This window comes from Aphelocoma coerulescens, chromosome 29, assembly GCF_041296385.1.
Source record: "Aphelocoma coerulescens isolate FSJ_1873_10779 chromosome 29, UR_Acoe_1.0, whole genome shotgun sequence".
Lineage (NCBI taxonomy): Eukaryota > Metazoa > Chordata > Aves > Passeriformes > Corvidae > Aphelocoma > Aphelocoma coerulescens.
The window spans coordinates 2,842,027-2,866,782 of NC_091042.1; the positions used below are offsets into that span (position 1 = coordinate 2,842,027).

General features: G+C 64.4%; 1 protein-coding gene across 2 annotated transcripts in view; it reads left to right on the forward strand.

The window, feature by feature from the left end:
- Nucleotides 1-24,539, forward strand: part of HDAC7 (histone deacetylase 7) — a 55,885-nt gene extending 31,346 nt beyond the window's left edge. For both annotated transcript variants that reach the window (XM_068997707.1, XM_068997706.1), the window contains exons 2-25: nucleotides 13,061-13,251; nucleotides 14,442-14,532; nucleotides 15,336-15,447; nucleotides 15,537-15,652; nucleotides 15,761-15,883; nucleotides 16,266-16,375; nucleotides 16,662-16,778; nucleotides 16,938-17,136; nucleotides 17,222-17,430; nucleotides 17,643-17,852; nucleotides 18,383-18,602; nucleotides 19,015-19,148; nucleotides 19,752-19,872; nucleotides 20,021-20,070; nucleotides 21,326-21,433; nucleotides 21,542-21,597; nucleotides 21,755-21,842; nucleotides 22,076-22,195; nucleotides 22,545-22,642; nucleotides 22,726-22,844; nucleotides 23,000-23,133; nucleotides 23,220-23,304; nucleotides 24,013-24,151; nucleotides 24,455-24,539. In XM_068997707.1, the coding sequence (XP_068853808.1) occupies nucleotides 13,061-13,251; nucleotides 14,442-14,532; nucleotides 15,336-15,447; nucleotides 15,537-15,652; nucleotides 15,761-15,883; nucleotides 16,266-16,375; nucleotides 16,662-16,778; nucleotides 16,938-17,136; nucleotides 17,222-17,430; nucleotides 17,643-17,852; nucleotides 18,383-18,602; nucleotides 19,015-19,148; nucleotides 19,752-19,872; nucleotides 20,021-20,070; nucleotides 21,326-21,433; nucleotides 21,542-21,597; nucleotides 21,755-21,842; nucleotides 22,076-22,195; nucleotides 22,545-22,642; nucleotides 22,726-22,844; nucleotides 23,000-23,133; nucleotides 23,220-23,304; nucleotides 24,013-24,151; nucleotides 24,455-24,500 (2,996 nt within the window). In that variant the 3' untranslated portion in view covers nucleotides 24,501-24,539. The remainder of the gene's footprint in view (nucleotides 1-13,060; nucleotides 13,252-14,441; nucleotides 14,533-15,335; nucleotides 15,448-15,536; nucleotides 15,653-15,760; nucleotides 15,884-16,265; nucleotides 16,376-16,661; nucleotides 16,779-16,937; nucleotides 17,137-17,221; nucleotides 17,431-17,642; nucleotides 17,853-18,382; nucleotides 18,603-19,014; nucleotides 19,149-19,751; nucleotides 19,873-20,020; nucleotides 20,071-21,325; nucleotides 21,434-21,541; nucleotides 21,598-21,754; nucleotides 21,843-22,075; nucleotides 22,196-22,544; nucleotides 22,643-22,725; nucleotides 22,845-22,999; nucleotides 23,134-23,219; nucleotides 23,305-24,012; nucleotides 24,152-24,454) is intronic.
- Nucleotides 24,540-24,756: the final 217 nt, after the last annotated feature.

The window sequence follows — 24,756 nt, forward strand, 5'->3', positions numbered from 1 at the left end:
TGAGGGAATGGCCCCGGGGGCTGGCCCAGGGCACCTGGCCCGGGATCTCCGAGGGGCTCTGGTGGAGGGGGGATGCGGGAGAGGGCAGAGCAGCCTCCTCCGGGGAACGGGACTGCCTGGAATTGCTGTGGAGTTACTGCCGGGTTTCCCCTGAGCAGTTCCCCCCCGTTTCTGGGTGTGTGTTTGGTTTTGGGGCGAAGGGGAGGGGGGGTGCAGTGAGTTATGCTCTCTGCGTTCCTGCGCTGGCCCCTGACGGCCTCGGTGGGGACACGGGGGAGATGTTCAGGGTGGTGGAGTGACCTCTCCACCCCGGCCTCCTCCCAGGCCTCCCGGAGCTGCTCCTGGAAGCCGCGGGCTTGGTTTGGGAGGGGAGCGGTCTCTGGGGGGCTGTGGGGTAGTGTTGGGGTCAGTGTTGGGGTTCGGAGCCTGGTTTGGGATCCGGGGTCCTGGCGCTGCACCCCCACGTCAGAGCCGTGCCCAGGGGGCTGCTGCAGGGACAGACATCCGTGGATTTTCCCCTCCTTTGCAGCAGCCAGGATTCCCGCCCGCAGCTGGATGTGACCCTGCCGCATTCCTCTCCTCTCCCGGGGGATTTGCTGAGGAAAAAGGTTGGATCTGGAGCCGGGTCCCAGCTGGGTGGGAGCGGCCCCAACGCACCAACACTCACGGAAAGGCCGGGCTTGCGTAGAGATGTTCCCTTTCCAAAAACGAGGTTCAGGCTGAGGCCCCCCTCCCTCCGGAGCCAGCAGGGGAGGGGGACGGGAGCAGGGGAGGGGGACAGGGAGGCTCAGGGCGTCCCCTCCTCTGGGGTCACCGGTGGCTTTTCCCTTCAGGGCGACCCCTGTGAGCTGCTTTTGGGCCGGGAATGTGCCAGCTGCTCGGAGCTCTGGGAAGCAGAGCAGAGATGGGGTTTTCCTGCTGCAGCGCTTCCTTGGGAGCTGGGAAGCGTTAAGTGGCGATGGTGGTGACAAGACCACTCCCAGACTGGATCGGGGCCGTTCCCATCTGCGAGGGCAGCACGGGGCAGCGCATTCCTCGCTGGGAGTGCCGTGAAAGCCTGAGCAAAACCCCAGGGAAGCCAGGAGAGGAGGGGGAAGGCGAGTTTTCCGTGGATGCTGAATGCTTCAGTGCGTCAACATCACAAATTTCAGGATTCTGGTCTGACTTCCCAAGTTCTCCGCTCCCGAAATAGAGCTCTCCCCTGTGCCTGTGTTAGAAGAGGTCCCTGCTGTGCCGTTTTTCAGCAGTGAGGATGTGATCTTTCTATTTTTGCTTGCAGGACAATAATGCTGCTGGTTTCTATTTTTAACCCGTCAGCGGGGCAGAAATGCGCTTGGGAATGTTCAGGGAGCGGAGCAACCCCGGCCCGGCCGGGCCCCGGGAGCTGCCAGCGGCTCGGAGAGGGCCTGGCCCCATTTTGGGGCAGGTGAAGAGGGGCCAGGCTGTGCTGGGATGGTCCCCCTGCTCCGGGGGGCTCCGGGGGTGGTGGCAGGAGCAGGGATGTGTGCCATCATCCATCCCCCTTTTCCTCCTGTTTCCCTCCCTCCAGAAGGGCGGCTCTGGCTGTTGCAGTGCTCATCCAGGAGTGATGCCACTCCTGAAATCCCAGCTCAGGCCCTAAAAGCACCTCAGACCTTTAAAATATGTATGGCTTTGGGGTGTTTTTAAAGAAAAACTGCTTCTGTCACCACCTCAGTCATGCAGAAGGGCTGCGAGTGACAACTTGCCTTCTCAAAGCCCTCAGAAATGGGAGGTGAATGCCAAGACTGGCGCCGACTTGAGTGGCAATCCCAAATTTGGGGACTGATTCGTGACTTTGAGTGGTTCTGCTCCTGCCACCCTGCCCTGCTCAGCTGCCGTCAGCAGCGTCCTCGGCAGGCCAGGCTTGCGTGGGTCCTTGCAGGGTTTTCCAGCTGCTGACGTGAGCTGGAGCAGCTGAACTCGTGCACCTCCCATCTGGAGGAGAAAATAGGGATTTAGGGCGGGACCGGCTCCCTGGGGGCTTCATTTCACCCTCAGGGCTGGGTCTGGAGAAAGCATCTTCTGCCATCTGGGTGTCCTGGCTTTCCCTCTGCAGTGGAAAATCCCGCCCGTCTCGGCTTTGGTGGTGCCTTTGGTGGTGGCTTTGGTGGTGGCTTTGGTGGTGCCTTTGGTGGTGCCTTTGGTGGTGGTGGTGGTGTCACGTCCCCGGTTCCCGAGGCCGAGCGGTGACCGCGCCGTGCCCACGGCAGCCGGCGGATTTCGGATTGAACCTGGCCCTTGCGGGGGTCCCAGGTGAAGGCAGAGCCGTGCCCTGGATGGGGCAGCGGGTTTGGGGCTGCTCCTCTGGGGCAAGGAGGTGGTTTTGGCTCTGCCGGCCGGGGCTGCAGCTGCCCGGGCTCGTCCTGGCCGGACAATGGCCGGAAGCCAGGACCGCGTGCGGCTCCCGCGGCCGCTCCCGCTCCTCCTGGGCTATTTCCATCGCATTGTCCGCGGCACAGGAAGGATGTTTCCAGCCTTCTTCCTTTCTGCCTCAAAGGGATGTGGGGCGGGCAGGGAGAGGAGGGGATTTGTTGTGCAAGAGGCACAATCGCTGCTCCTCGGAGCTCCTCTGACGGACGCGTGCGGTGGGAGGAGGGAAGGGGAAGGTCTCCTCTTGCTTTGTGATGGAGAAATACGGCCACGAAAGGGGGTTCTGGCTTTTGGGGATGTTTTTAGTGTGGACAGGGCTCGGGTGGTGACAAAGGAATGCTGCAAAGTCCCTCCTGTGTTTTTGCACAGCTCCTGCTGCTGTGGCTGGGCAGAGTTGAGGCTCCTCACTGCGCTGGAGGAGGCCGAGCTCGCACATGCCAGGAGGTGAAAGTAGAATTAATTAAGACGGAAATAATTTTAATTTGTTCTGGCTAAATCCCTTTAGCACCAGTAAACCCCAAAGATCTGAAGCAAAGCTCTCGGTCGGGGCGCGGCCACACCCCTCCCGTGGCTCAGAGGTGGCCCTGACACATCTCTGGGGCTTCGGCTGAGTGGCAGAGCTCTCCCAGTTTTACCGGGGGGGTTGGTGCTTCCTGCTAGGAGCCAGACTGGGAAATGCCCATCTCTCACTGACCGGGATCCCAGCTGAGCCGGGATCATCCTGGGACAGCCACAAGAGTCCAAATCCAGCTCTCACATGTGCTGGCATCGAGTCTGCCCTGGCACAGCTCCAGCTGATTTTTCCATAGGGGAGCAGAAAGCTTTAAGGATCCTCTTTGGCTTTTTCCTTTGTCCCAGAGTGGACGGGGATGGAGTGTGGCTGTTTTATCCTCCTCGAGCAGCACCGGCCGTGCCTGGTCCCCGTCACGCTCTCGGGACTCCCTCCCTACCCCACTCCGGAGCTTTCTGACAGATCCCAGGGTCAGGGCCAGCCCCTGTAACCTGCCAGGAATACCGGGAGCTCGCGGATTTCGCTGCTGACAGGAGCTGTCCGGCAGTGCCAGGCCGATGGAGCAATGCCTTGGCGGCCGTCAGCGCCGGTTCTTCGTGCGAGGGAAAATCGCGGATGAGCCGCAGCCTCGTGCCGGCCCCGTTGGCCGCCGGGGTTTGGGGTGACGTCCTGCCCGCGGGCCCTGCGTGGTTTAAACCTTCCCGACGTGTGGGTGGGGGTTGGCCCTGCCCGGGGTCCCCGAGGGAGGAGGGATGGGATGGAAGGGGGAGGGGATCGGGCAGTTCTGCTGCGCTCTCCCTTCTCCCAGGTTTGGGGCTGTGGGCGTGGAGAAGGCAGAGGAGCAGCAGTTCCGTAAGCGGCTTCGAAGTGATGCTGGAGGAGCTGCTGCAATAAAATTCCACTTTAGGTTGGGGTGGAAGCTTTTCCCCACGTTTTGAAAATCAGAGCAGGAGTGGGGGGCAGCTTCCTTACGGTTTTATCCCATTCCCTGTTCCTGTTTTGCAAAGGGGAGAGGGTCTGGTGCTCTTCTCCAGGATGAGGGGGCTGGAATGGGCACCCCTGGGAGCAGGAGGAGGGCTGGAATTGTGGCTGGACGCTGATTCACCGTGGCTTTCCCCGAGAGACCTCGGTGTTTCCACCTGCTGCTGCCCGGTGCCAGCACCTGCCCGAGCCCACGCAAAACCTCCCTGTTTATTTTGTCTAAAAGCAAAATATCCCCCAGAGGGGCAGGGGGAGGGATGCCCGCTCTGCCTTAATTGCACTTAATGAGCCTGATGGGGCCGGCTGCCAGCGAGGGCTTTGCCAAGGCTCCAACTTGCCCGTGAGAACTGCAAGGGTGTGGTGGCAGCCGCGCCTGGGATTGGGGATCCGAGAGCTCCTGGAGCCGTGGGGCTGCTCTTCCCATGGCCTCGGTGGGCACGGGGACCCCAACGAGCTGGAGGGACGCGATGCCATCCATGGGTGAGTGTCCCAGGCGGGTGGGGAGCGTCCCTGCAGGCACAGGGGCCTGGAACAGAGGGTTTGTGTGAGGGGCACCTGGAGCATCTCCCGTCCGGAGCAGGGTCCGTGGGCTGGGTCCTGGTGTGTGCGTCTGGTTGTTTGGGTGCCAAATGAGCTTTAAAGGCCTGGATGTGTCTGGGATTCTGCTGAGCTGACACCAGCTCTGATCCTGAGAGGTTCTGAGGGCTCAGTCCCCAGCACGAGCGCTGATTCCTTGCTGTCCAAGTTATTGCTGCTGCGCTGGGCTCACCGGGAGCTTCTCTGCCGATTCCTTTTCCTCTTCCCCCGTTTCCGAGCGGCTCAGCAGCAGGATCAGCTCCTCTTTCTGGGTTAAACCCCCAGGGTAGTGTTGCTCCATGCGCGTGGAGCACCCACATGCCCACTGCGCCCTCGGTCCCCGCGTTCTGCCACAGCCTCGGCCTCCTCCAGGGCCTCTCCCGGCTCTTTGGGACTCCAGGCTCTCCTGGCACTTCTTCACCCCCAGCACTTGGTGCCTTTCCTGTAGCTTCTCCATCCCGAATGGAATTCCCCGACTCCGGCACCTCTTCCCAGCATCTCCCCGCGGCTGCCTGCAGGCACCAGCACCAGCACCAGCCCAGGTTTGTCCCAGGGTGGCTGTCCCTGCTGTCCCCGGGTGTGGCTCCGCACATCCAGGCAAGTTTCGTCCTCCTCTGCATCGAGGATTTGACACCTGCACCTTTCCCAGCTCCACCGATGCCAACGCGGAGCTTTCCCAGCTCCTCCCCGAGCGCCCAGGGAGGGGAGGCAGCGCCCGCCGGGCCCGTGGGGAAGGGCACCGGGAGTGTGTTTGTGCAGGAAACTGAAAATGTTGCGGCTTCCTCCCTGTGACAGAAATAACTCTCACCCTGAGCCCCAGGTCTGCCCTGGGGAGCTCCTCGGTGGCTCCTTCTCAGACGCCCGAGGGTCAGCGCGGGGCAGGTTTGGGGTGAGCCCGGTTGGGCCCTGGCCGGTGGTGGCTGAGCAGCCCAAGGACTGCGCAGGGAATTGAGTCTGTGCCTCTTTCCCTTGGTAGAGCCGGAGCTGCCCGTGCTTCTCCTTCTGCTTGCCCCCAGCCTCGGGTTTCTTTCTTAAGGTTTCTTTTCTGCCCTCCAGCCAAGCGCTGGACCTTGACCAGCGTTTGCCAAAGGGATTTCCTACTCCAGGCTCTTAATTAACGGGCAGGTCGCCTCGAGTAGCCACTTGCCGGGAGTGGGTATTGTGTGATTCCAGCTTTTTTGTCTCAGCGCTTCCAGATCAAGCACGAAGCCGCTTCGCGCAGCGCTGAGCCTTCCCCGGGGGGTTGTGACTCAAGCTGGGCTCTTGCACGCAGCAATTAAAAGAATAAATCGGTGCTGGTGCCGGCGGCTCCGGGGTCCGGCCCCGCCGGGTGCCGGAGCAGCTCCCGGTGGATGCTCCGGGGAGGGCTGAGGGCAGCGGGGACCCCCCGGCCGCGCTGCGGGGCGGGAAGAGCTGCCGAGCCCTCCGTCCAAACCGGTTGGGAGCGTTCTCCTGCGCTTGGGTAACCGAGGAGAGGTTCTGCAATCGTTTGATCTCTCCTCTGCTTCCCTTGGCGCGGCGGCCGCATCCTCCCGTGCTGATGTAATCGGAGCCGCTGCGGGAACGGCCCCGCGCCCAGCGGCGCTTCCACGGCTTCCCGGGAGCGCTTGGCTGCGTCCCGGGGCTGCTCGGCCTCCGCTCGCATCGTCCTGCCGGGAGAACCGAGGGCTCGGCCCGCCGGGAGCGGGGCCAGAGCCTCTCTCCAAAGCAGATCCGCGCCGGCCGCGGGCAGGAGGAGATGCCGAGCTTTGGGCTGGGCTGGTGCCTCTTGCCAGGAGCCTGGAGAGGGAGGTGAGGCTGCTGGAGGGCACAGGGCTGTTCCAGCTCGGCCAGAGCCGCGGGATTTGCCTGCCTGGAGGAGCTGCCTGTGTCCCCATCCGTCCCTGCCTGCGGCTCTGGGCGGCGTTCGGGCTTTTTTCACACACGAACCCCTCAAGGAGAGGAGCTGGGCGGTGCGGGGGAGCCGCAGCTCCCCTCGAGGTGTTTGCTGCAGGGAAAGGCCCTGGAGGAGGATCAAGAGGGGCAGATTTGCCTCTCCACCGGGACAGGGCGATGTTTGGGGGTCCCGCTGGCCCCGAGCGGGGAGGAGCCGGGCCGGTGTTCGTGAGCAGGTGACGGGAGGGATCCGGCGGGGCGGGATGCGCTGTGCGGGATGTTTCCCTTCTGGGCAGGGAGGACTTTCCCCAAATCTTGTGAGTTTCCGTGATTTGAGGCTGCCCTGGGGAGCACGAGGCGCTGCCAGGCCGCCTTGGCTCTCCTTCAGCAGAGCCCTGTGGTCACGACTTTCCCGGTGTTTCTCAGGAAGCGGCGGTTGTTGCGAGGTTTCCTGGGGATACCTCTCCCTCCTCCGCACGGCCTCTCCCGCGGGGGCTGCGCTGCTGTTTGGGATGGGCCTGGTGACCCGTGGGGGTGGGAGGCTGCAGGAAATGACTGCCAGAGGTTTCCAGCCGTGCCAGGGCTGTGGTGGGGATGGAGCCGCTCCGCTGTCCCTCGGCTCCCACGGCCCGGCTGCGGCTGCGGGAGATGAGCCCTTTGATCCCCCCTTGTCCCTGGTGCTGCCCACACTCGAACCACGTTTTGTGGGACCCGTGGGGCAGCTCCATCCTGCCCGTGCCCAGAATTTCCTGTGGTTTAGTACCTGGGTGTCCCTGGGATCTCAAATTTAGGCCCAAAAGCCGTTGCTGGGTTTTGCTGTGGGGTTTTGCCTCGGCACATTCGTGGCTGGGTGCTCTGAAGGCTTTCAAAGCTCATCCCTGGCAGAGGGGCAGCATCCAGGGAGCTCCTGCGGGTCGCTCTGGCTCCTCTGGGAGCAGGAAGGAACAGGAAGTTGTTTGGTGGTTTGGGCAGTGCCTGAGGTGAAGTCTGTGTCCCACTGTTAAGGTTTGGGGCTTTGGGGTAATTCAGTGGGATGTGGGGTTACCCTGGGATCCTCTGGACCACCCTCGCCCTGGAGGCAAAACACTTCCAGGGCCAATCTAAACATGGATTTGAGAGCACGTGGAAAACCTGCCTTGAAACACAGGCCTGGGCCACCTCCAGGAGCATCTGATTTAGTCCTGAAGAGCTCCCTGTGCCTCTCCCTTCAGCAGTGGAGCCCTGCCCGCTCCTCTCCGCGGATGCTGTGGGAGCAGCGTGCTCCCCTCGGATGGGCCTGGATGAGAACAGCGGAACTGGAATTTGGGCTGGAACAGGGAGCGTTAAAACCAGCAGCAAAGCCAGGCCCAAAGGTGTTTCCTCCTTGTCCCTGGACTCCGGGCTGGCCCTGAGGTTTTTGGGTCCCGGAGCCATGAGTTTCAAAACGAAATGTGCACATTTGTGGGGAGAAAATTCCGGGGAGGGCTATTAAGTGTCTGACTCAAAGATCACGAGCTGCAAACAACCAGAGAGAGCAATCAGGGGAAGCATCTCGCCCTGATCTGCCTCCCCAGGCCTGATTTGGAGCTCGTTTCCAGGCTCCAACGGGGAATATTCCCATTTTTGTGCTTGGAACGCCTAAAGAGCTGCTCTGCTCACAGGTGCTTGGCGGAGTTGGGTGAGTGGCTGAATCCTGGTTCGTGCCTTTGGTTGTGGGAAGGATTTTGTGCTGCTCTGGTGACTTCGCCAAACTTTAATCATCATCTGTCTCAGTTTGTTTTGTTTGGTTTTTTTTTTTTCTGGAAACTTTCTGCAGAAGGAAGTTTGCAAGAATCAGAGCAGAAAAATTTGGGTTTACCCTGGTGGAAAAACTCTCGGGGGGCTTTTCCTGGAGCAGCATCAGCCTCATCTCGTTGTGGAGCAGGAATTTGGTGTCTGGTGGGGAGGGGAGGGATCCACCCACATCTGGCTGAGGCGTAAAGCCCCTGAAACTCCCAGTCCATGAGCTCCAGAAAGAGTTATCAGAACTTGGCACCCGGCTGCTCCAAACATTACATCTTCCCTGAGCATCATCTGCTCTCTTATGGCTCCTGAGGGACGTGGCCGGCGCTCTCTCCGTGCGGGGACAGCTGAGGCGGCGCAGGGCTTTCTCTGGAGCTGCTTTCTCTGGAGCTGCTTTCCCTGGAGCTGCTTTCCCTGGAGCTGCTTTCCCTGGAGCTTCCATCCCCAGAGCTCTGTGCTGAGGCAAGGAAGGCGGAAAATGCCCCAAACGCTGGGATTTTGTGGGATCCTGCGAGGAAACTCCTCGGGGACACACGAGCAGATGGAGGTAGGGGACAAAGGGATGCGTGGGCACTGGGGAGGGGTCCCCGCTGTCCCCCAAAAGCTGGAGCTGGGCAGACTCTGGGTGGGTTTGGTGATTTTTGTCTCGTCGTTCCGGTCCCTAATTAAACCCAGCCCGGCGGGGTTAAACGAGGTACCCCAGCTCCGGGATTTCCTATTTCTCGAGTTCCCCCTTTGTGATCTTCGTGTTCTTTCAACATCGTCCTTTTAGTGTGGTTTCTCATTTAAGTGTTTTTAATTTGAGCGAGCTCCCTCCAGCTCATTCCCGTTCCTCGCGCGCGGCTCCGGAGAAGACCTTTTCCCTTTTATTGGAGAGGAATGTTTTTAATCACCCACATTCTTCAACCCGCCTGAACTCTGAACCTTTCACAGCAAATCAGCAGAAGATGGGAAACGTTTTTATAAAAGAGATGGTTTATTGAAAAAACCCAGCCTGGCTTTAACTGCTGCTCCACCTCGGAGCGAGCCGTGGGCAGCACCTCTGTGGCAGGCAGGGATAAACGAGGCTGCAGGCAGGGATGAGGGCAGTGATGAGGCAGGGATGGGGCAGGGATGAGGGCAGGGATGAGGGCAGGGATGGGGCAGGGATGAGGGCAGGGATGAGGGCAGGGATGGGGCAGGGATGGGGCAGGGATGGGGCAGGAATGGGGCAGGGATGGGACAGGGATGGAGCAGGGATGGGACAGGGATGGGGCAGGGATGGGGCAGGGATGGGGGCAGGGATGAGGGCAGGGATGGGGCAGGGATGGGGCAGGGATGAGGGCAGGGATGAGGGCAGGGATGCAAGCAGGGATGCAAGCAGGGATGCAAGCAGGGATGAGGGCAGGGATGAGGGCAGGGATGGGGCAGGGATGGGGCAGGGATGGGGCAGGGATGAGGGCAGGGATGGGGCAGGGATGGGGCAGGAATGGGGCAGGGATGGGGCAGGGATGGGGCAGGAATGGGGCAGGGATGGGACAGGGATGGAGCAGGGATGGGACAGGGATGGGGCAGGGATGGGGCAGGGATGGGGCAGGGATGCAGGCAGGGATGAGGGCAGGGATGGGGCAGGGATGGGGCAGGGATGAGGGCAGGGATGAGGGCAGGGATGCAAGCAGGGATGCAAGCAGGGATGCAAGCAGGGATGAGGGCAGGGATGAGGGCAGGGATGGGGCAGGGATGGGGCAGGGATGAGGGCAGGGATGGGGCAGGGATGCAAGCAGGGATGCAAGCAGGGATGAGGGCAGGGATGAGGGCAGGGATGCAGGCAGGGATGAAGGCAGGGATGAGGGCAGGGGTGCACAGAACAGCAGAGCTGGGATTCCACTGGTTTACTCCTCAATAATCTTCCTGCCCTGCTTTGTTTGCCTCTTGCTTTATTTCCCTCTTATATAAAGCCCAGCTCTGCTGACGGCTGATTCGCCTCTTCAAAAACAATCAGGAAATGCCGAAGCAAAGATTTCTGTGCTGGATTTTTTTCTCTTTTCCGGGATGGCTGGCTGGGAGCAGCGTGACCAGTGGTGTCCCGAGTGACGCCAGCCCAGCACTGCCACCCCCAGCCTGGGGAACTCACTGCCACCGGGTTTCAGCCTGTCCCAAAGCTCCTCAGGAGTCTGGGAGGTGCTGCAGTGCAAAGTGGGGCTCCCCACCCTGCCCGGGGCTGTCCCAGCCCTCCCTCCGTGTCTGTCCCACCTCGTGGCTGAGCCTGTGGCCCCTCGGCTGCGTTCCCTGCTCCGTTCCGTGCCGGCAGCCTGGAAAATGCTGGTAACCCGTGCCGGGGCCTGAGCACAGAGCCCTCATTCATCCCCGGCCGCAGCTTTCCCAGGGCACTCCGGGGAGACTCCGTGTCACAACCTCCCCTTTCCATGGAGGATCCACGGGCTGGATCTGCAGCCGCCGGCCCAGGGATGGTTTGTGCTATGAGCTCCTGGCCCCGCGGCTCTGTCAGGTCCCAAACTGATCCCAATCCCAGCCCAGGCATCCCAGTCCCAAACTGTGCATCCCAGTCCCAGCCACACGTCCTGGTGCTGGTGGCTTCTGAGGGTCCGCTGGGCACCGGCAGGGCCCTGGCTGGGTTGGAGACAGGGACAGACCCCCAAGAGCCGTGGTGGAGCTTTGCTTTTGGGTTTTTTGGGGCGGGGGAAGGGGAGGAGCCGCCGGCTTGGCCGCCGGCCCCTGGATCATGTGGGAGCCCTGGGCTGCGGGAGGGGGTTGTTTACTGTAACTCCTGGCCCAGGGCCCGGCAGCAAACCCCAAATGAATTCAAGCTGCAGAGGGAGGTCACAAACAGCTCCCGGGGCAGGAGGGGCTTTGGGAGGGGGTCCGGAGCTGCTGCAGCAGGAGGGATGTGGAGCATCCCCGAGGAGCTGCCACGTGCAGGGGCCTCACGCCTGAGGGTCCCCACATGGGGACAGCGGTTCCTGCCCGGAGCCCGGGTTCCTCTCCCAGTGCCACCAGCCCTCGCCCCGCGCCGCCCTGGCACTCGGCACGGGACATTTTGTGTTTCCAAGCTCTGGAAAGCCGCCCTGAGTTTGGTGGCCGGGAGCGGGAGCGTCGGGGCTGCGACAGCGATGTCACCTCAGGGCACGTCAGGCCAGACTCTGCTCCCAGGGTGCCTTTTCTCATCCCACCCTCCCTTTTTCCCTGCTCCTGAAAATCTGCTCAGACATCCCCGGCGTGGGGTGGGCAGAGCTGGGGGCCGTGGCAGGGGCAGGGTCCACGCAGCCTCTTCTTCCCTGGCTCCGGAGCCTCTTGGCCCTGGGGATGCTCGACAGCTTTTTCCTGGCTCCGGGTGAGTGGTGAGGAGTTGTTTTTCTGGCTGCTGCCCGGCCTCCCTCTCCCCCAGCAGCCCCCATCCCTCCCCTCTCCGCTTCCGCCGCCTCGCAGTTTGTTTTTATAGAGACTGAAACAAATGATGTAGAGAGAGATTCCCAGAGCCCCCGCCAGTGCTTCCCCCTCGGCTCTGCGCCGCGGGCTGCGGGCCCCGCTCCCTCCCGCCGCTGTCTGGAGCAGCCCCTCCTTCACCTGGGCTGCCCCAAGCCCTTCCCACCCCTTTTTTTCCAGGAAGGGGCAGCATCAGGCAGTGCTGAGCCCGAGGATGCTGCCATGGGGAGCTCAGACCAAGCCTCGGAGCTTCCCGTGGGCGTTTTTAGGGAGCAGAGAAAGGCTGGGACAACTCTTCGGGTGCTGTCACCCACGAGGCTGTGCCTGGGTGGGCCGGTCCTTCACCCTCGTACCCCCCTTTCCCACTGGAGTGATGACCCCAAAGACAAGCCCCGGCAGCGTCCCCAGCTCCTGCCCCTCGTGTGTGCAGCAGGACGGTGACATTCGGCTGCAGGGGACACGGGGCCGGCCGAGTTCCCGCAGACCGGCGGCGTCACGGGGCGGGATTTGGCCGGGCTGGAGCTGTCAGAAGTGCCCGATTCCCATCCCGAGATGTGCTGGTTACAGCCTGTCCTTGTCCGGCTGCCAGCAGCCCGTGCTGCCACCGCCTCTGCCAGCCCTGCTCCCGCATCCCCATCCCGCCGGCACCGTCCTCCTCCTCGGGGGACGGGATGAGCAGGAGGGGACAGCCCCACTCGCCACTGCATCCTTCAAAATCGAGGATGTTCAGCAAGGCCTGAAGCCTTCGGGGAGCGCTGAGGCTCCGGAGCAGAGGCAGGGGCAGCTTCCCAAGGCGGGGATTGTTGATCTCCATCAGCCTCCCTGTGCCGGGGTGCAGCAATTAGAGCCAGTTAGCCAGGGGCAAATTAAGTTATCAGGAGGTGGAGAGTGGAGTGAACCCTGTGCTGGGGTTTCCTGTCACGGCCTGAGGTTGGGGGTGTTTCTGTAAATTCAGCAGAGCTTTGGGAGCTGCTGGGGGAAAATCCTCTGTGGCAGTGGGTGCTCCATGATCGGTGAAAACGGGGCGTTTTTGGGGGTGTGATGCACAATTTCAGGCATGTAACTGGTGCTGTTTTTGGGATGTAACGCATGATTTCAGGTGTGTAACTGGTGCTGTTTTTGGGATGTAACGCATGATTTCAGGTGTGTAACTGCTGCTGTTTTGGGGATGTAATGCACAATTTCAGGCATGTAACTGGTGCTGTTTTGGGGGTGTGATGGACGATTTCAGGCGTGTAACTGGTGCTGTTTCAGTGTCCCCTGGGGGCTGGGGTTTCACCCCTCAGGGTGGGAGGTTGTGCAGGGAACGTCTTCACTCCAGACCCCTTCTCCAGGTGTCAGGGGAGAGGCGCCTGCAGCACCTCAGAGTCTCTCCAGAGGTGTGGAATTTACAGGAATCTCTTTTCCCGGCCGATGGGGGAGGAGGCTCTGCAGGCAGAGGATATTCGGTGGCAAATCCCCCTCGGTGGCAGGGACCAGGCCCTGCCCAGTGCTGTCCCTGCCAGCCCAGTGACTGAGCCGTGTCCCTTTGTGTCCCCACAGCTGCTGTGACCCCGTGCACCTCCCCGCGGGTGCCCCAGGCCGTCCCCATGGACCTGCGGATCGGGCAGCGCGTGGTCAAGCCCCAGGACACGGCCCTGCTGGCCCTGAAGCAGCAGCAGCTGCAGCACCAGCTCTTCCTGGCCAGCCTGCACCAGCAGCAAGTGGAGCAGCTCGCCCACCAGCACGTCAGGGTACGGGACAGGGCAGGGGGAGCCCACACCCCACTTTTGGCACAGTTTGGGGCAGGACTGGGCACTTTGGAGGGTGAATTTTGCCCCCAGAGCGCACAGCGGTGCCAGAGTTAGGGCTGGCTTTGAGTTCCTGTCTCTGGGCAGGGATTCAGAGGAAGAGGCTGGGAATCCCAATGCCAAGATAGCATTCCCAGGTGAATTCCTGCTTTTCCCTGAGCTGGAACATCTGGAGGGGTTTCCAGCCAGCCCGGAGACCTCTCTGACGCAACGAAGCTGCTTAGGGAGGCAGGTGGGGGGGGGGGGGGTTGTGTCTGAATTCCAGGCCAAATCCCGGTCCTGCCAAGGCCCGCGGGAGGGCTGGAGCCTCCCGGGTGTCCAGCCGCGCTCCAGAGCGGCTGCACGGGACCCTGCGGGCCGGGAGCTGCCCGTCCTGGGCCGCCGCTGCTGCTCTGCCCCGGGGGCGCGGCCGAGCCACGGGCACTCGGCTTGTCTGGGAGGTGTCACCGAGCTCCGGTGCCACCCGCAGCTCCTGCCCCGCGCAGGAATTCGCTGCCGGATTTCGCTGTCACAAAAAAAAAAAAAAAAAACCACGCAGGATTTTTTTTTTTAGCGGGGGGATTTAGCGGGGGATTTAGCGGGGACGGCTCCTCCGGAAGGCTTCGGAGGGAGGAAGGTGGGAGGACACGCCCAGGGAGTTGTGACCGTGCCCAGGGAGTTGTGACCGTGCCCAGTGACCATCTTCAGGCACCGAGATCCCCCTGCCCGTCCCCAGGGCCGCTCCGGGCTCAGGGCAGGGGTCAGTTCCATGGATCAGCTGGGATTTCCCTGCTATCATAGATTTTTTTTCCCCGTTTTTCCCCCGCTTTTTGTACTCAACAAAGGTTTTTATTTTTTTGCTGCGTTGCAACACGGCCCAGCTACAGCGGTGTCCAAACACCCTGAGAGGAGGCAGCGAGTGGGAACAGACAGGTTTTGAGTTTTACCGTGTCCCTGGGGTGAACAAAGCGTCCCTGGGGACCAAAACGCATCCGGTTTGTTGTGATGGAAAAACTTCACACCTTCCCGTCAGCCAGAGTGACACAAGGGACTGTCCCAGACGTGCTCTGTCACCGTGTCCCCTTGCCTTGGGCGGGGAGGGCTCAGAGGGTCGGGGCTGGGGGGTCCCGTGCCCATGTCCTTGTCCCCCGCAGGTGGCCATGGAGTCCCCGCACCGCGAGGCTGAGCCGGGGCAGCAGGAGCAGGAGCTGCGGCAGATCCTCAACAAGGACAAGAGCAAGCGGAGTAAGGGCTCCCTGCGCCCGGGGCGGGGGGAAGAGGGGCTTTGGGGAGGGGGCTCGGGGGGTTCTGCCCTTACCCAGACCAAGGTCTGTCTTCCCGTGGGGGAAAGGGGTGGGAGAGCATCCGCAGAGCTGGGCTGCAGACCCCGCTGGGACCCCCGGGCTGGGTTACGGACCCCACTGAGGTGACAGACCCCGCTAGGACGCCCGGGCTGGGTTACGGACCCCACTGAGGTGACAGACCCCACTGGGACCCCCGGGCTGGGTTACGGACCCCATTGAGGTGATAGACCCCGCTGGGACCCCCGGGCTGGGTTACGGACCCCATTGAGGTGATAGACCCCGCTGGGACCCCCGGGATGGATTTGCAGCCCCCCGGGCTGGGTTTTCAGACCCCACCCATCTGTCAGACCCCGCTGGGACCCCCGGGCTGGGTGCGGCCCCCGCCCAGCCGCGGTCTCCCGGCGCCCTCTGGTGCCGGCGCTGGAGGAGCTGCCGGGGTCTCGCTCCCAATTTTGGGATGCGCGGGGCTCCACATCGCACTTAATTAATGATTCATTAATTAATTAATTGCGCTCGGATGCTGGCACAGATCCGTGGAGCATCCCCACTCTAACCACGGAGCATCCCTGCTGCAACAGACAGATCGGGAGTGGGATGGGAATGGGCCCAGCTGTGCCCTCAGGGGGTCTCCAGCCATCCTGGTGTCACTCCTGGAGCCCTGGGGTGGGGATCGTGCCCGCAGGGACCCTTCGGAGCAGCTCTGAGCCCCGTGGGGTCACTGTGGTCACTGTGGTCACTGTGCAGGTGCTGTGGCCAGCACGGTGGTGAAGCAGAAGTTGGCCGAGGTCATCCTGAAGAAGCAACAGGCGGCTCTGGAGAGGACCAGCAACGCCCCCCCTGCAGCCCTGCCCTACAGGTAAAGCACTGTCCCTCTGTCCCTGAGCAGGACGTGGGACCCCCGAGGCTCAGGGGCAGCTGGGAAGGGGCTCCGGCTTCTCCCCACAGGTCTCTGGAGCCTCTGGACCCCGAGGGCCCCTCCCCTCCCATGCTCAGCACCTTCCTGCCCCCTGTGCCCAGCACTTCTCTCGACCCTCCCGAGCATTTTCCGCTGCGGAAGACAGGTAAGGCCTCGGGAATGTCCCCACGTCCCTGGTTCCTGGCTGGAGCCAAGGACTGGCCCCACGGAGCCCATCCAGGCAGGGCCAGGACTCACCCCCTGTCCCCGGCAGCGTCCGAGCCCAACCTGAAGGTTCGCTGCAAGCCCAGGAAGTGCCTGGACCGGCGCAAGAACCCCCTGACGCGCAAGGAGAGCGCTCCCCCCTCGCTGAAGAGGCGCCCACCTGAGGCCATCGGTGAGGGCTCTGCCTGGACGGGGCCGGGCTGGGGCAGCTCCAGCCTGCCCGGGCTCCTGTGGCACCTCTGCTTGGGGACCGTGTCCCCGGGGTTTGATGTGTCCTCCCCCGCGGACGGGGCCGTGGAGTGCGGGATGGGTGAGCCGGGAGGTGCTGGTGCAGCTGCTCCCGCTGCTTTTGGGGCCCAGGGTGGCCCTACAGGGCTGGAAGTGCCCCAGGCCCGGTGTGGAGGTGGCTGCTCAGGGTTCCCACCATGGAGTGGTGCCTCCCACGCTGCGGCTCCAAGGGGGATTTGGCCCCAGGAGGGTGGGGGACAGCGGTTGGATGGCAGTGAAGGGCTGGGCGGGGGCTGTGCCCTCACCCCGTGTCTGGCCCCTCCCAGACTCGTCCCCCAGCAGCAGCAGCACCCCCGTGTCCGGCTGCAGCTCTCCCAACGACAGCCTGCCCGCCGAGCACGGAGCTCTGCCCGCGGCCCCCGGTGTGGCCCACGAGGTGAGCTCCAGTGGCTTTGGGGGCCTGGTGTCCCCTCTGGGCTCAGGGGGACGACACGACCCCAGCCCTGAAGCCCCTTCCCTGCTCTCCCTGCACCCGGGATGCCCCGCGATTCTCTGCCCCGGGATGCTCTTCCCGGCCCGGCGCTGCTCCGACACCCACCAGGGTGCATTTCCCCTCTCCCACTGGTGTCCTGTCCCCACGGGTGTCCCCAGGGCTGTCCCTGATGTCCCCTGCCCTGGTCCCTGTCTGGGAGCAGGGCACCGATGGCTCATGTTTGGTGCAGACGCCCCTGGCCCAGCGGCTGATGATGCAGGAGAGCTCCCTGGCCCAGTTTGCCCTGCAGAGCGCGGCCTCCCTGCCGGCCATCACCCTGGGCCTGCCGGCCACCACCGGTGCCAGGGTAGGTGGCCGGGTTGTACCCCCAGCACCGGGCAGAGGAGCCCTGCGGGGCTTTCCTTTGGGTTTGGGCTTCCTGGCGCTGCCCGTGGGCACGGTGGGGACAATCCTGTGGCCTCCCGGTGCCGTGTCCCTGTGCCTGACCCCGTCCCCGTCCCCGCAGGGCGAGGCCGAGCGCCGGGCCCTGCCCAGCCTGGCTCACCGGGTGCCGGTGCTCAACGGGCCGGTGCTGCAGGGCACACATTCGCCCGTCTTCATCCCGGCCGGCCTGGAGCAGCACGAGGCCAGCAGCCCCCTGTCCCCTCGGCTGCAGCCCGTCATCATCCTCGAGCCCTCGGTCACCCACGCTCCGCTGGTGGCGGGTGAGTGTCCGGCTCGGGGACGTGGGGACAGCCGCGCTGGGCATCACCTCTGCCACCCCTCACCCGTCCCTGCTCTCCCCTCCAGTGCCGGGCCTGGGGACGGTCCCCTTCTCCTTCACACCCTCCCTCATCTCTGCGGAGCGCCTGTCCCTGCCCGGCCACCACAAACCGCTGGGCAGGACCCGCTCGGAGCCGCTGCCGCAGAGCCCCAAGGCCATCCAGCAGCACCTGGTGTTCCAGCAGCACCACGCGCACTTCCTCGAGCGACTCAAGCAGCAGACGCACCTGGGCAAGGTGAGGCCCAGCCTGGGCGTGGGGGTGGCACTGGGGGGGTGCGGGGTGGCATTGCCGCCGCTGGACAGCGACTGCCGGGCGTCCCGGGGGAGGTGACGCAGACTCACAGAGGGCAGAGCTCAGCTTCCCGGCTCCCTCCTGCTCCTGTCCCCCACCCCGGCCTGGCCTGTCCCCTGCCACCGCCCCCTGCTCATTTGTCCCCTTGGCTGCAGCGCATGGCCAAGTCCAGCGAGAAGCCCCGGCTGCGGCAGATCCCATCCTCGGAGGACATGGAGGCCGAGGGGACGCTCCCGGAGGCCGCGGCCGAGGGCGGGGACCCCACCAGGACACGCGTGGAGCCCCCCCGGCCCAGCAGCAGCGGGAAGGAGCCCGAGAGGACGCAGAAGATGGGGCAGCCCCAGGAGGAGCTGGTCCTGCAGCAGGTACAGGAGGGATGGGGAGCCCTGGGGAGGGGTGGGGACACGGGGACCGCGTCTGAGCCTGCCTGGAGCCCGGGGCAGCTCACGGGGACAGGGGCAGAGCTGCGGCCACCCCTGGTGTCAGCACAGCTGGGCATTGTCCCCACATTGCTGAACATTGTCCCCAGATTCCCGGACTTTGTCCCTGACATCGCTGCTGTCACTGCGGGGCTGAGCCGGCAGGGAGCAGCAGATGCTGGGACAGTCCTGTCCTGCCCTGCCCTGCCCTGTCCTGCCCTCTCCTGTCCTGCCCTGCCCTGCCCTGCCCTGTCCAGCCCTCTCCTGCCCTGCCCTGCCCTGTCCTGTCCTGCCCTCTCCTGCCCTGCCCTGCCCTGCCCTCTCCTGCCCTGCTCTGCCCTGTCCTGTCCCAGCTCTGAGCAGCCGCTGGATCCAGCTCTGGACACGCCGAGCAGGGCTCTGGCCCCTGGCCCCTGGCCCCTGGCCCCTGGCCCCTGGCCCCTGGCCCGGCCCCTCACGGTGTCCTGTGTCCCCAGGCCTTTCTGTGGGACTCCTTCCAGCGGGTGCAGCAGCAGCTCCTCAAGCGCCAGCCCTTGGCCGACACCCCCGTGGTCCCCCCCGGCCACACCGGGCACCGGCCGCTCTCCAGGGCCCAGTCGTCCCCAGCCACGGCCACCGTGTCCCTCCCTGCCCAGGACACCAAGGCGCTGTCCCTGCCCGTGCAGGAGCAGCCGCCCAAGCCACATTTCACCACAGGTACGGCCGGGCCTGGGGGCTGTCACAGCTGCGCTGGGGACAGGAGGGGTCGTGGGAATGTCCTGGGGCAGCTCCACATCGATCCTGGTCACTCCCGGGCTCTCGGGAGCACCAGGAGAGAGCCAGGGGGGCCCCTTCTCCTGATCTCGGGTGGCTTTTCCAGGCAGGGTTTGCCCGCCTGGCCCCGTGGCTGCATCCCTGGGCCACCTCTCCTGGGAATGCAAGGCAGGATGTGCTTCCAGCAGCTTGGGGAGAGAGGCCACAGGGATTTAGGGCAGAATCTCCCAGGTCTGGGGCAGAATCTCCCATGGTTTGAGGGAGGTTTCGGTCAATATTTGGGGGTGTTTGGGGTCTTGGAGCCCCTGCCGAGGAGCTGAGGGAGCAGCTCTGCAGCTCTGGCGGTGCCTGGCAGGGCTGGTTTACGACTCGGTGATGCTGAAGCACCAATGCTCCTGCGGGGACAACAGCAACCACCCCGAGCACGCCGGGAGGATCCAGAGCATCTGGTCCCGGCTGCAGGAGCGGGGCCTGCGCAGCCGCTGCGAGGTGAGCTGGGAGGGGGCTGGCCCCGCCTGCATCCCTCCCGATCCCACCCCTCATCCCTCCTGATCCCACCCCATCCCTCCCGATCCCACCCCATCCCTCCCGATCTCACCGCTCCCGATCCCACCCCACCCCATCCCTCCCGATCCCACCCCATCCCTGCTGCCCCCACCTCTCCTCTCCCCGTTTTTCACCATTTCTTTGGTGATTCCCGTGCCTGGTTGGAGTGTCCTGGTCTCACCATCTCCACCTGGGACGGCAGCAGTGTCGGCCCTGCTGGAAGCTGGGTGCAGGGAGAGGCTGATCCCCCCAAACCAGGGCCTTTTGCCAGCTCAGTGCCAGTTCCAGTCTGGTAAAACCCTGCCCTGGTCCGGCTGGGCTGGCTGGCTGCAGGGAGGGGGTGCTGGCAGCTCCTTCCTGGTCCCTGACCGTAATTTGGGGGATGCTCAAGTTCCAATCCGAGGGGTCCTGACCCTTTGCAGCTGCCCCCGACACAAGCTGCGGCTGCAGGGGGACAGCAGGACGGGCCACCCTTGCCCCTGGGGGCTGGCACACAGCGGGGGGAAGCCCCTGCGTGTCCCCCCCGGTCACAGCCGTGTCCCACAGTGCCTGCGGGGCCGCAAGGCCACCCTGGAGGAGCTGCAGTGTGTCCACAGCGAGCGCCACGTGCTCCTCTACGGCACCAACCCCCTCAACCGCCTCAAACTGGACAACGGGAAGCTGGCAGGTGGGTCCCCACCCCGCCATCCCCCGGCCCTGCTCACCCCCAGCCCTGGGAATGGCTCCCAGCAGCTCCCCTGGACGCTGGGCCCAGCCTGGCATCCCCAGTCCCGTTTTCCCAGCCCTGAGGTCCCCACTGTCCCCTCTCTCCGCAGGGATCTTGTCCCAGAGGACATTCGTGATGCTGCCCTGTGGAGGGGTGGGGGTGAGTGCTCCATCCCTGCCCCGGGTTTTGGGAGGGGTGGGGGTGAGTGCTCCATCCCTGCCCCGGGTTTTGGGAGGGGTGGGGGTGAGTGCTCCATCCCTGCCCCGGGTTTTGGGAGGGGTGGGGGTGAGTGCTCCATCCCTGCCCCGGGTTTTGGGAGGGGTGGGGGTGAGTGCTCCATCCCTGCCCTGGGTTTTGGGAGGGGTGGGGGTGAGTGCTCCATCCCTGCCCCGGGTTTTGGGAGGGGTGGGGGTGAGTGCTCCATCCCTGCCCTGGGTTTTGGGAGGGGTGGGGGTCAGGGCTCCATCCCTGCCCCGGGTTTTGGGAGGGATGGGGGTGAGTACTCCATCCCTGCTCTGGGTTTTGGGAGGGGTGGGGGTCAGGGCTCCATCCCTGCCCCAGGTTTTGGGAGGGATGGGGGTCAGGGCTCCATCCCTGCCCTGGGTTTTGGGGCAGGGCTGTTCCTTTTTGGCCCCTCGGGGGGTCTCAGAGCAGCTCCCGAAGCCTCCGGGCTGCCCAGGTGGGGGGGGTTGATGGAGATGTTGGATCAGAGCTGCTCCTGGTCCTTGGAAGGTCTGAGCATCCCGCTCTGGAAGGGGATCCTTGATCCAGAGCCCCCTGAGCCGTTCCCAGGGCATCAGGAGGGGCTGGCAGGACGGGGGTCCCCACTGAGGGAGGGCAGCGGTGACGTGGGGACAGCAGCTCATCCCTTCTCCCCAGCGCTTCCGAGGCCTCTCCATTCCCGGCTTTCCCTCCTGGTTTCTCTGCATTCACTGCCTTCTCCTCTCTTCCTCTCCCTGTCCCTGTCCTCTCTCTCTCTCTCTCTCTTTCAGGAAGGGGCTCCCTCGGTGCCTTCCTGCTGCCTCTTCTGGTTCTGCTCCTCTCCTTGCCCCCCGTGCTGGGCACCAGCTCTGCTTTCCCTGCTCTGCCTCCCCTTCCCTGCTCTGCCCCTGCCCATTCCCGGGGCTGGAGCTGCCCCCTCTGGGCACGGGGAGCTCACACATGGCCCCGATCAGAAGAGACTTTGAGTTTTCCGGCTCTGACGTGGTGCTGATCAAACCAAGATGTTTGGTTAAACACTAAAATAAGATAAAAAAGGTAAAGGAGGGGGCTGGGCTGGGGCTGTGGCAGGAGGAGGATGTGGGGTGGCCCAGTGGCACCCAATGGCACAGGACACCAACCCCTGACGGGTGAGGCTGCGACTGAGATGTCCCCTGGTGCTGTGTCCCCAGCTGAGCAGTGTCCCCCCTTCCAGGTGGACAGTGACACCATCTGGAACGAGCTGCACTCGTCCAACGCTGCCCGCTGGGCTGCTGGCAGTGTCACCGAGCTGGCCTTCAGGGTGGCCACCAGGGAGCTGAAGGTAGGTGGTGGCTTGGGGGGGTCCCAGGGCTGCGTGCCACTGGGGGTGTGGTGCGTGTGTGACCCTGGCGGTGGCAGCTCTGACCCCTGACCTTTGCTCTGTCCCCAGAACGGCTTCGCCGTGGTGCGGCCGCCCGGACACCACGCCGATCCTTCCACGGCCATGTAAGGCCCTGAGGCACCTGGGCAGCCCCAAAAGCAGCTCCTTGGCTCAAAACCACCCCCCAAATAACCCCCCCAGGAGCCATCCCTGCCCAGGCCCCGGGGGAAGGGAAGGGGGCTCGGGAAGGGCCCCGGAGGTGACTCCCACCCCTCTTCCCAGGGGATTCTGCTTCTTCAACTCAGTGGCCATCGCTGCCAGGCAGCTGCAGCAGAAGGGGAAACTCAGCAAGATCCTCATCGTGGATTGGGTGAGTCCTGTCCCCTGTCCCCAGCACGTCCCTGCCCTCCCCAGGATGTCCCCAGGAGCTGTGCCTGCTCCAGCTCCATGTGGGAACGTGGCTGGAACCCCCCGGCGTTGTGGGGCTGGGGGAGCAGGAGCAGATCCTGGGCTGGGGGACCCAGACCCGGCTGGTTTTGGCCGCGTGAGGCTCTGGGGCCACCCTGCAGCTGCCAAAATCCTGTCCCAACGCCCTCCCTGCAGGACGTCCACCACGGCAACGGGACCCAGCAGATTTTCTACAGGGACCCCGAGGTTCTCTACATCTCCCTGCACCGCCACGACGACGGGAATTTCTTCCCGGGCAGCGGAGCCGCTGACGAGGTGAGAGGGGGCTCTGGGGACCAAGGGGACAGCAGGACACGGGGGGCTGAGCAGGGGCAGTGCCCTGGGGGCTCGCTTCTCATCCCTGACCCTGCCCGGGCCACCCGGCTCCGGCTGCGGATCCCAGCACAGGGATGGAGACTGATGGAAATGGCAGGGAAATTCCACTGGTTCTGGCACTGCTGGGCACTGGGCAGGGGGCCAGGACCCTCAACCTGCTTCCTGTGGCACAGGACAGGGGCTGGGACCCCCACCTGCCTCCCCCAGGCCTGGCAGTGCCGGAGCTGGGCCCTTCCCTCCATCCCTGCGGACACATCCCGGCCTCACCCCTGTCCTTGCTCCCTCACAGGTGGGCGCTGGCCCCGGCGAGGGCTTCAACGTCAACGTGGCCTGGGCTGGAGGGCTCGACCCCCCCATGGGGGACCCCGAGTACCTGGCTGCCTTCAGGTATTGTCCCCACGTCCCCCCTGCCCGTGTCCCGTGCTCCAGGTGGGGCTGACCCCACTCCTTATCCCCCTTTTCCCCCTCAGGACCGTGGTGATGCCGATCGCCCACGAGTTCTGCCCCGACGTGGTGCTGGTGTCGGCCGGGTTCGACGCGGCCGAGGGCCACCCGCCCCCCCTGGGTGGCTACAAAGTCTCTGCCAAGTGTAAGGAGGTGGCTCGGGGTGGGATGTCCCCCCTCGGGGACGACCCTTGGGACTGGGACCCATGGGGAGGGGTGGCCACTCCAAGGGGAACCACAGGAGATTCTGGGGGCTGGATTTGGGCAGGGGGAGGTGACGTTGCTGGGGTTGTCCCGCAGGTTTTGGCTACATGACCAAGCAGCTGATGAGCCTGGCGGGGGGGGCCGTGGTGCTGGCGCTGGAGGGGGGCCACGACCTCACAGCCATTTGTGACGCGTCCGAGGCCTGCGTGTCCGCCCTGCTGGGCCACGAGGTGAGAGCCGGGGCTGGACTGGCACTGACCCGGTGCCACCGCCGCAGCCCGGGCACAGCCCCCCGTGACCCCCCTGTCCCCCACAGCCGGAGCCGCTCCCGGAGGAGAGCGTGAGGCAGAAGCCCAACGCCAACGCCGTGCGCTCCCTGGAAGCCGTGATCCAGGTCCAGAGTGAGTGTCCTGGGAACGGGGGCTGGAGGCGCGTTGGAAGGGACCTTAAACGTCCTCACTGGGCATCAAAGGTCCTGGGGGGGACGGGTCCCCATCATCGTCCTCCTCACAGCAAGGGGGGCCCAGGCGTGCATTCACTGCAAGGGGAGCCCAGAAACCTGGGACACCCCTGTCCTGGGCTATGCCTGTCCTGGGCTATCCCTGTCCTGGGCTATGCCTGTCCTGGGCTATCCCTGTCCTGGGCCATCCCTGTCCTAGGCTATCCCTGTCCTGGGACACCCCTGTCCTGGGACACCCCTGTCCTTGGACACCCCTGTCCTGGGCTATCCCTGTCCTGGGCTATGCCTGTCCTGGGCTATCCCTGTCCTGGGCTATTCCCTGTCCTGAGCTATCCCTGTCCTGAGCTATCCCTGTCCTGGGCTATTCCCTGTCCTGGGCTATGCCTGTCCTGGGCTATCCCTGTCCTGGGCCATCCCTGTCCTAGGCTATCCCTGTCCTGGGACACCCCTGTCCTGGGACACCCCTGTCCTTGGACACCCCTGTCCTGGGCCATTCCTGTCCTGGGCCATCCCTGTCCTGGGACACCCCTATCCTGGGACACCCCTGTCCTTGGACACCCCTGTCCTGGGCTATCCCTGTCCTGGGCCATCCCTGTCCTGGGCCACGCCCCGTCCCGGTGTCCCGCAGCCCCCGATGTCCCTCCCGCAGGTAAATACTGGGTGGCCGTGCAGCGCTTCGCCTCCAAGCTGGGCTGCTCCTTCCTCGAGGCTCAGCACCACGAGGCCGACGAGGTGGAGACGGTCACGGCCCTGGCGTCCCTCTCGGTGGCCGTGATGGTGGAGAAGAGGTGACATTCCCGGGGTTCCCCCACGCCGGGAGTCGCTGTTGGGGGGTGGCAGCAGGGCAGGGCAGCGTCCCCCTGCCCTGGATGAGGTTCTGGAGCTCAGGTCCTGGATGGGCTCCTGGGAAATCCATGCTGGGCTCTTCCCAAATGAAAACCAGACCAAATCCTCCTGCCTGGGGGCTGGGGGGGTGTCAGCTCCTGCCAGCAGGGTCCCCTCCTGTCCCCTCTCTTTCGTCACCGTCCCTGGGTCCCCGCAGGGGCGGGATGTGTCCCACGGGCCTCTCACGGGTCCCGCTCCCGTCGCAGGGCACAGGAGGAGCCGATGGAGCAGGAGGAGCCCATGAACCAGTGACAGGGACGGTCCCCGGGTGTGGCCGGAGCCCCGCGAGGATCCCGGTTCCCGTTTGTCCCCCTCGCTCCCGAGGCACGGCCCTGGACGGGCCTGGACTCCTGGAAGGGACATTCCCGCATCCAGCGGCACGGGACCATGGAGAGCCCCGAGCCCGGACCGTGCCCGCAGCCCCCCACCCAATTTCGGGACCCGGAACCCCTCGGGGGAGGGGGTGAAATGCCCCCAGCCCTGCGGCACAGACCCCCTGCTCCCGGGA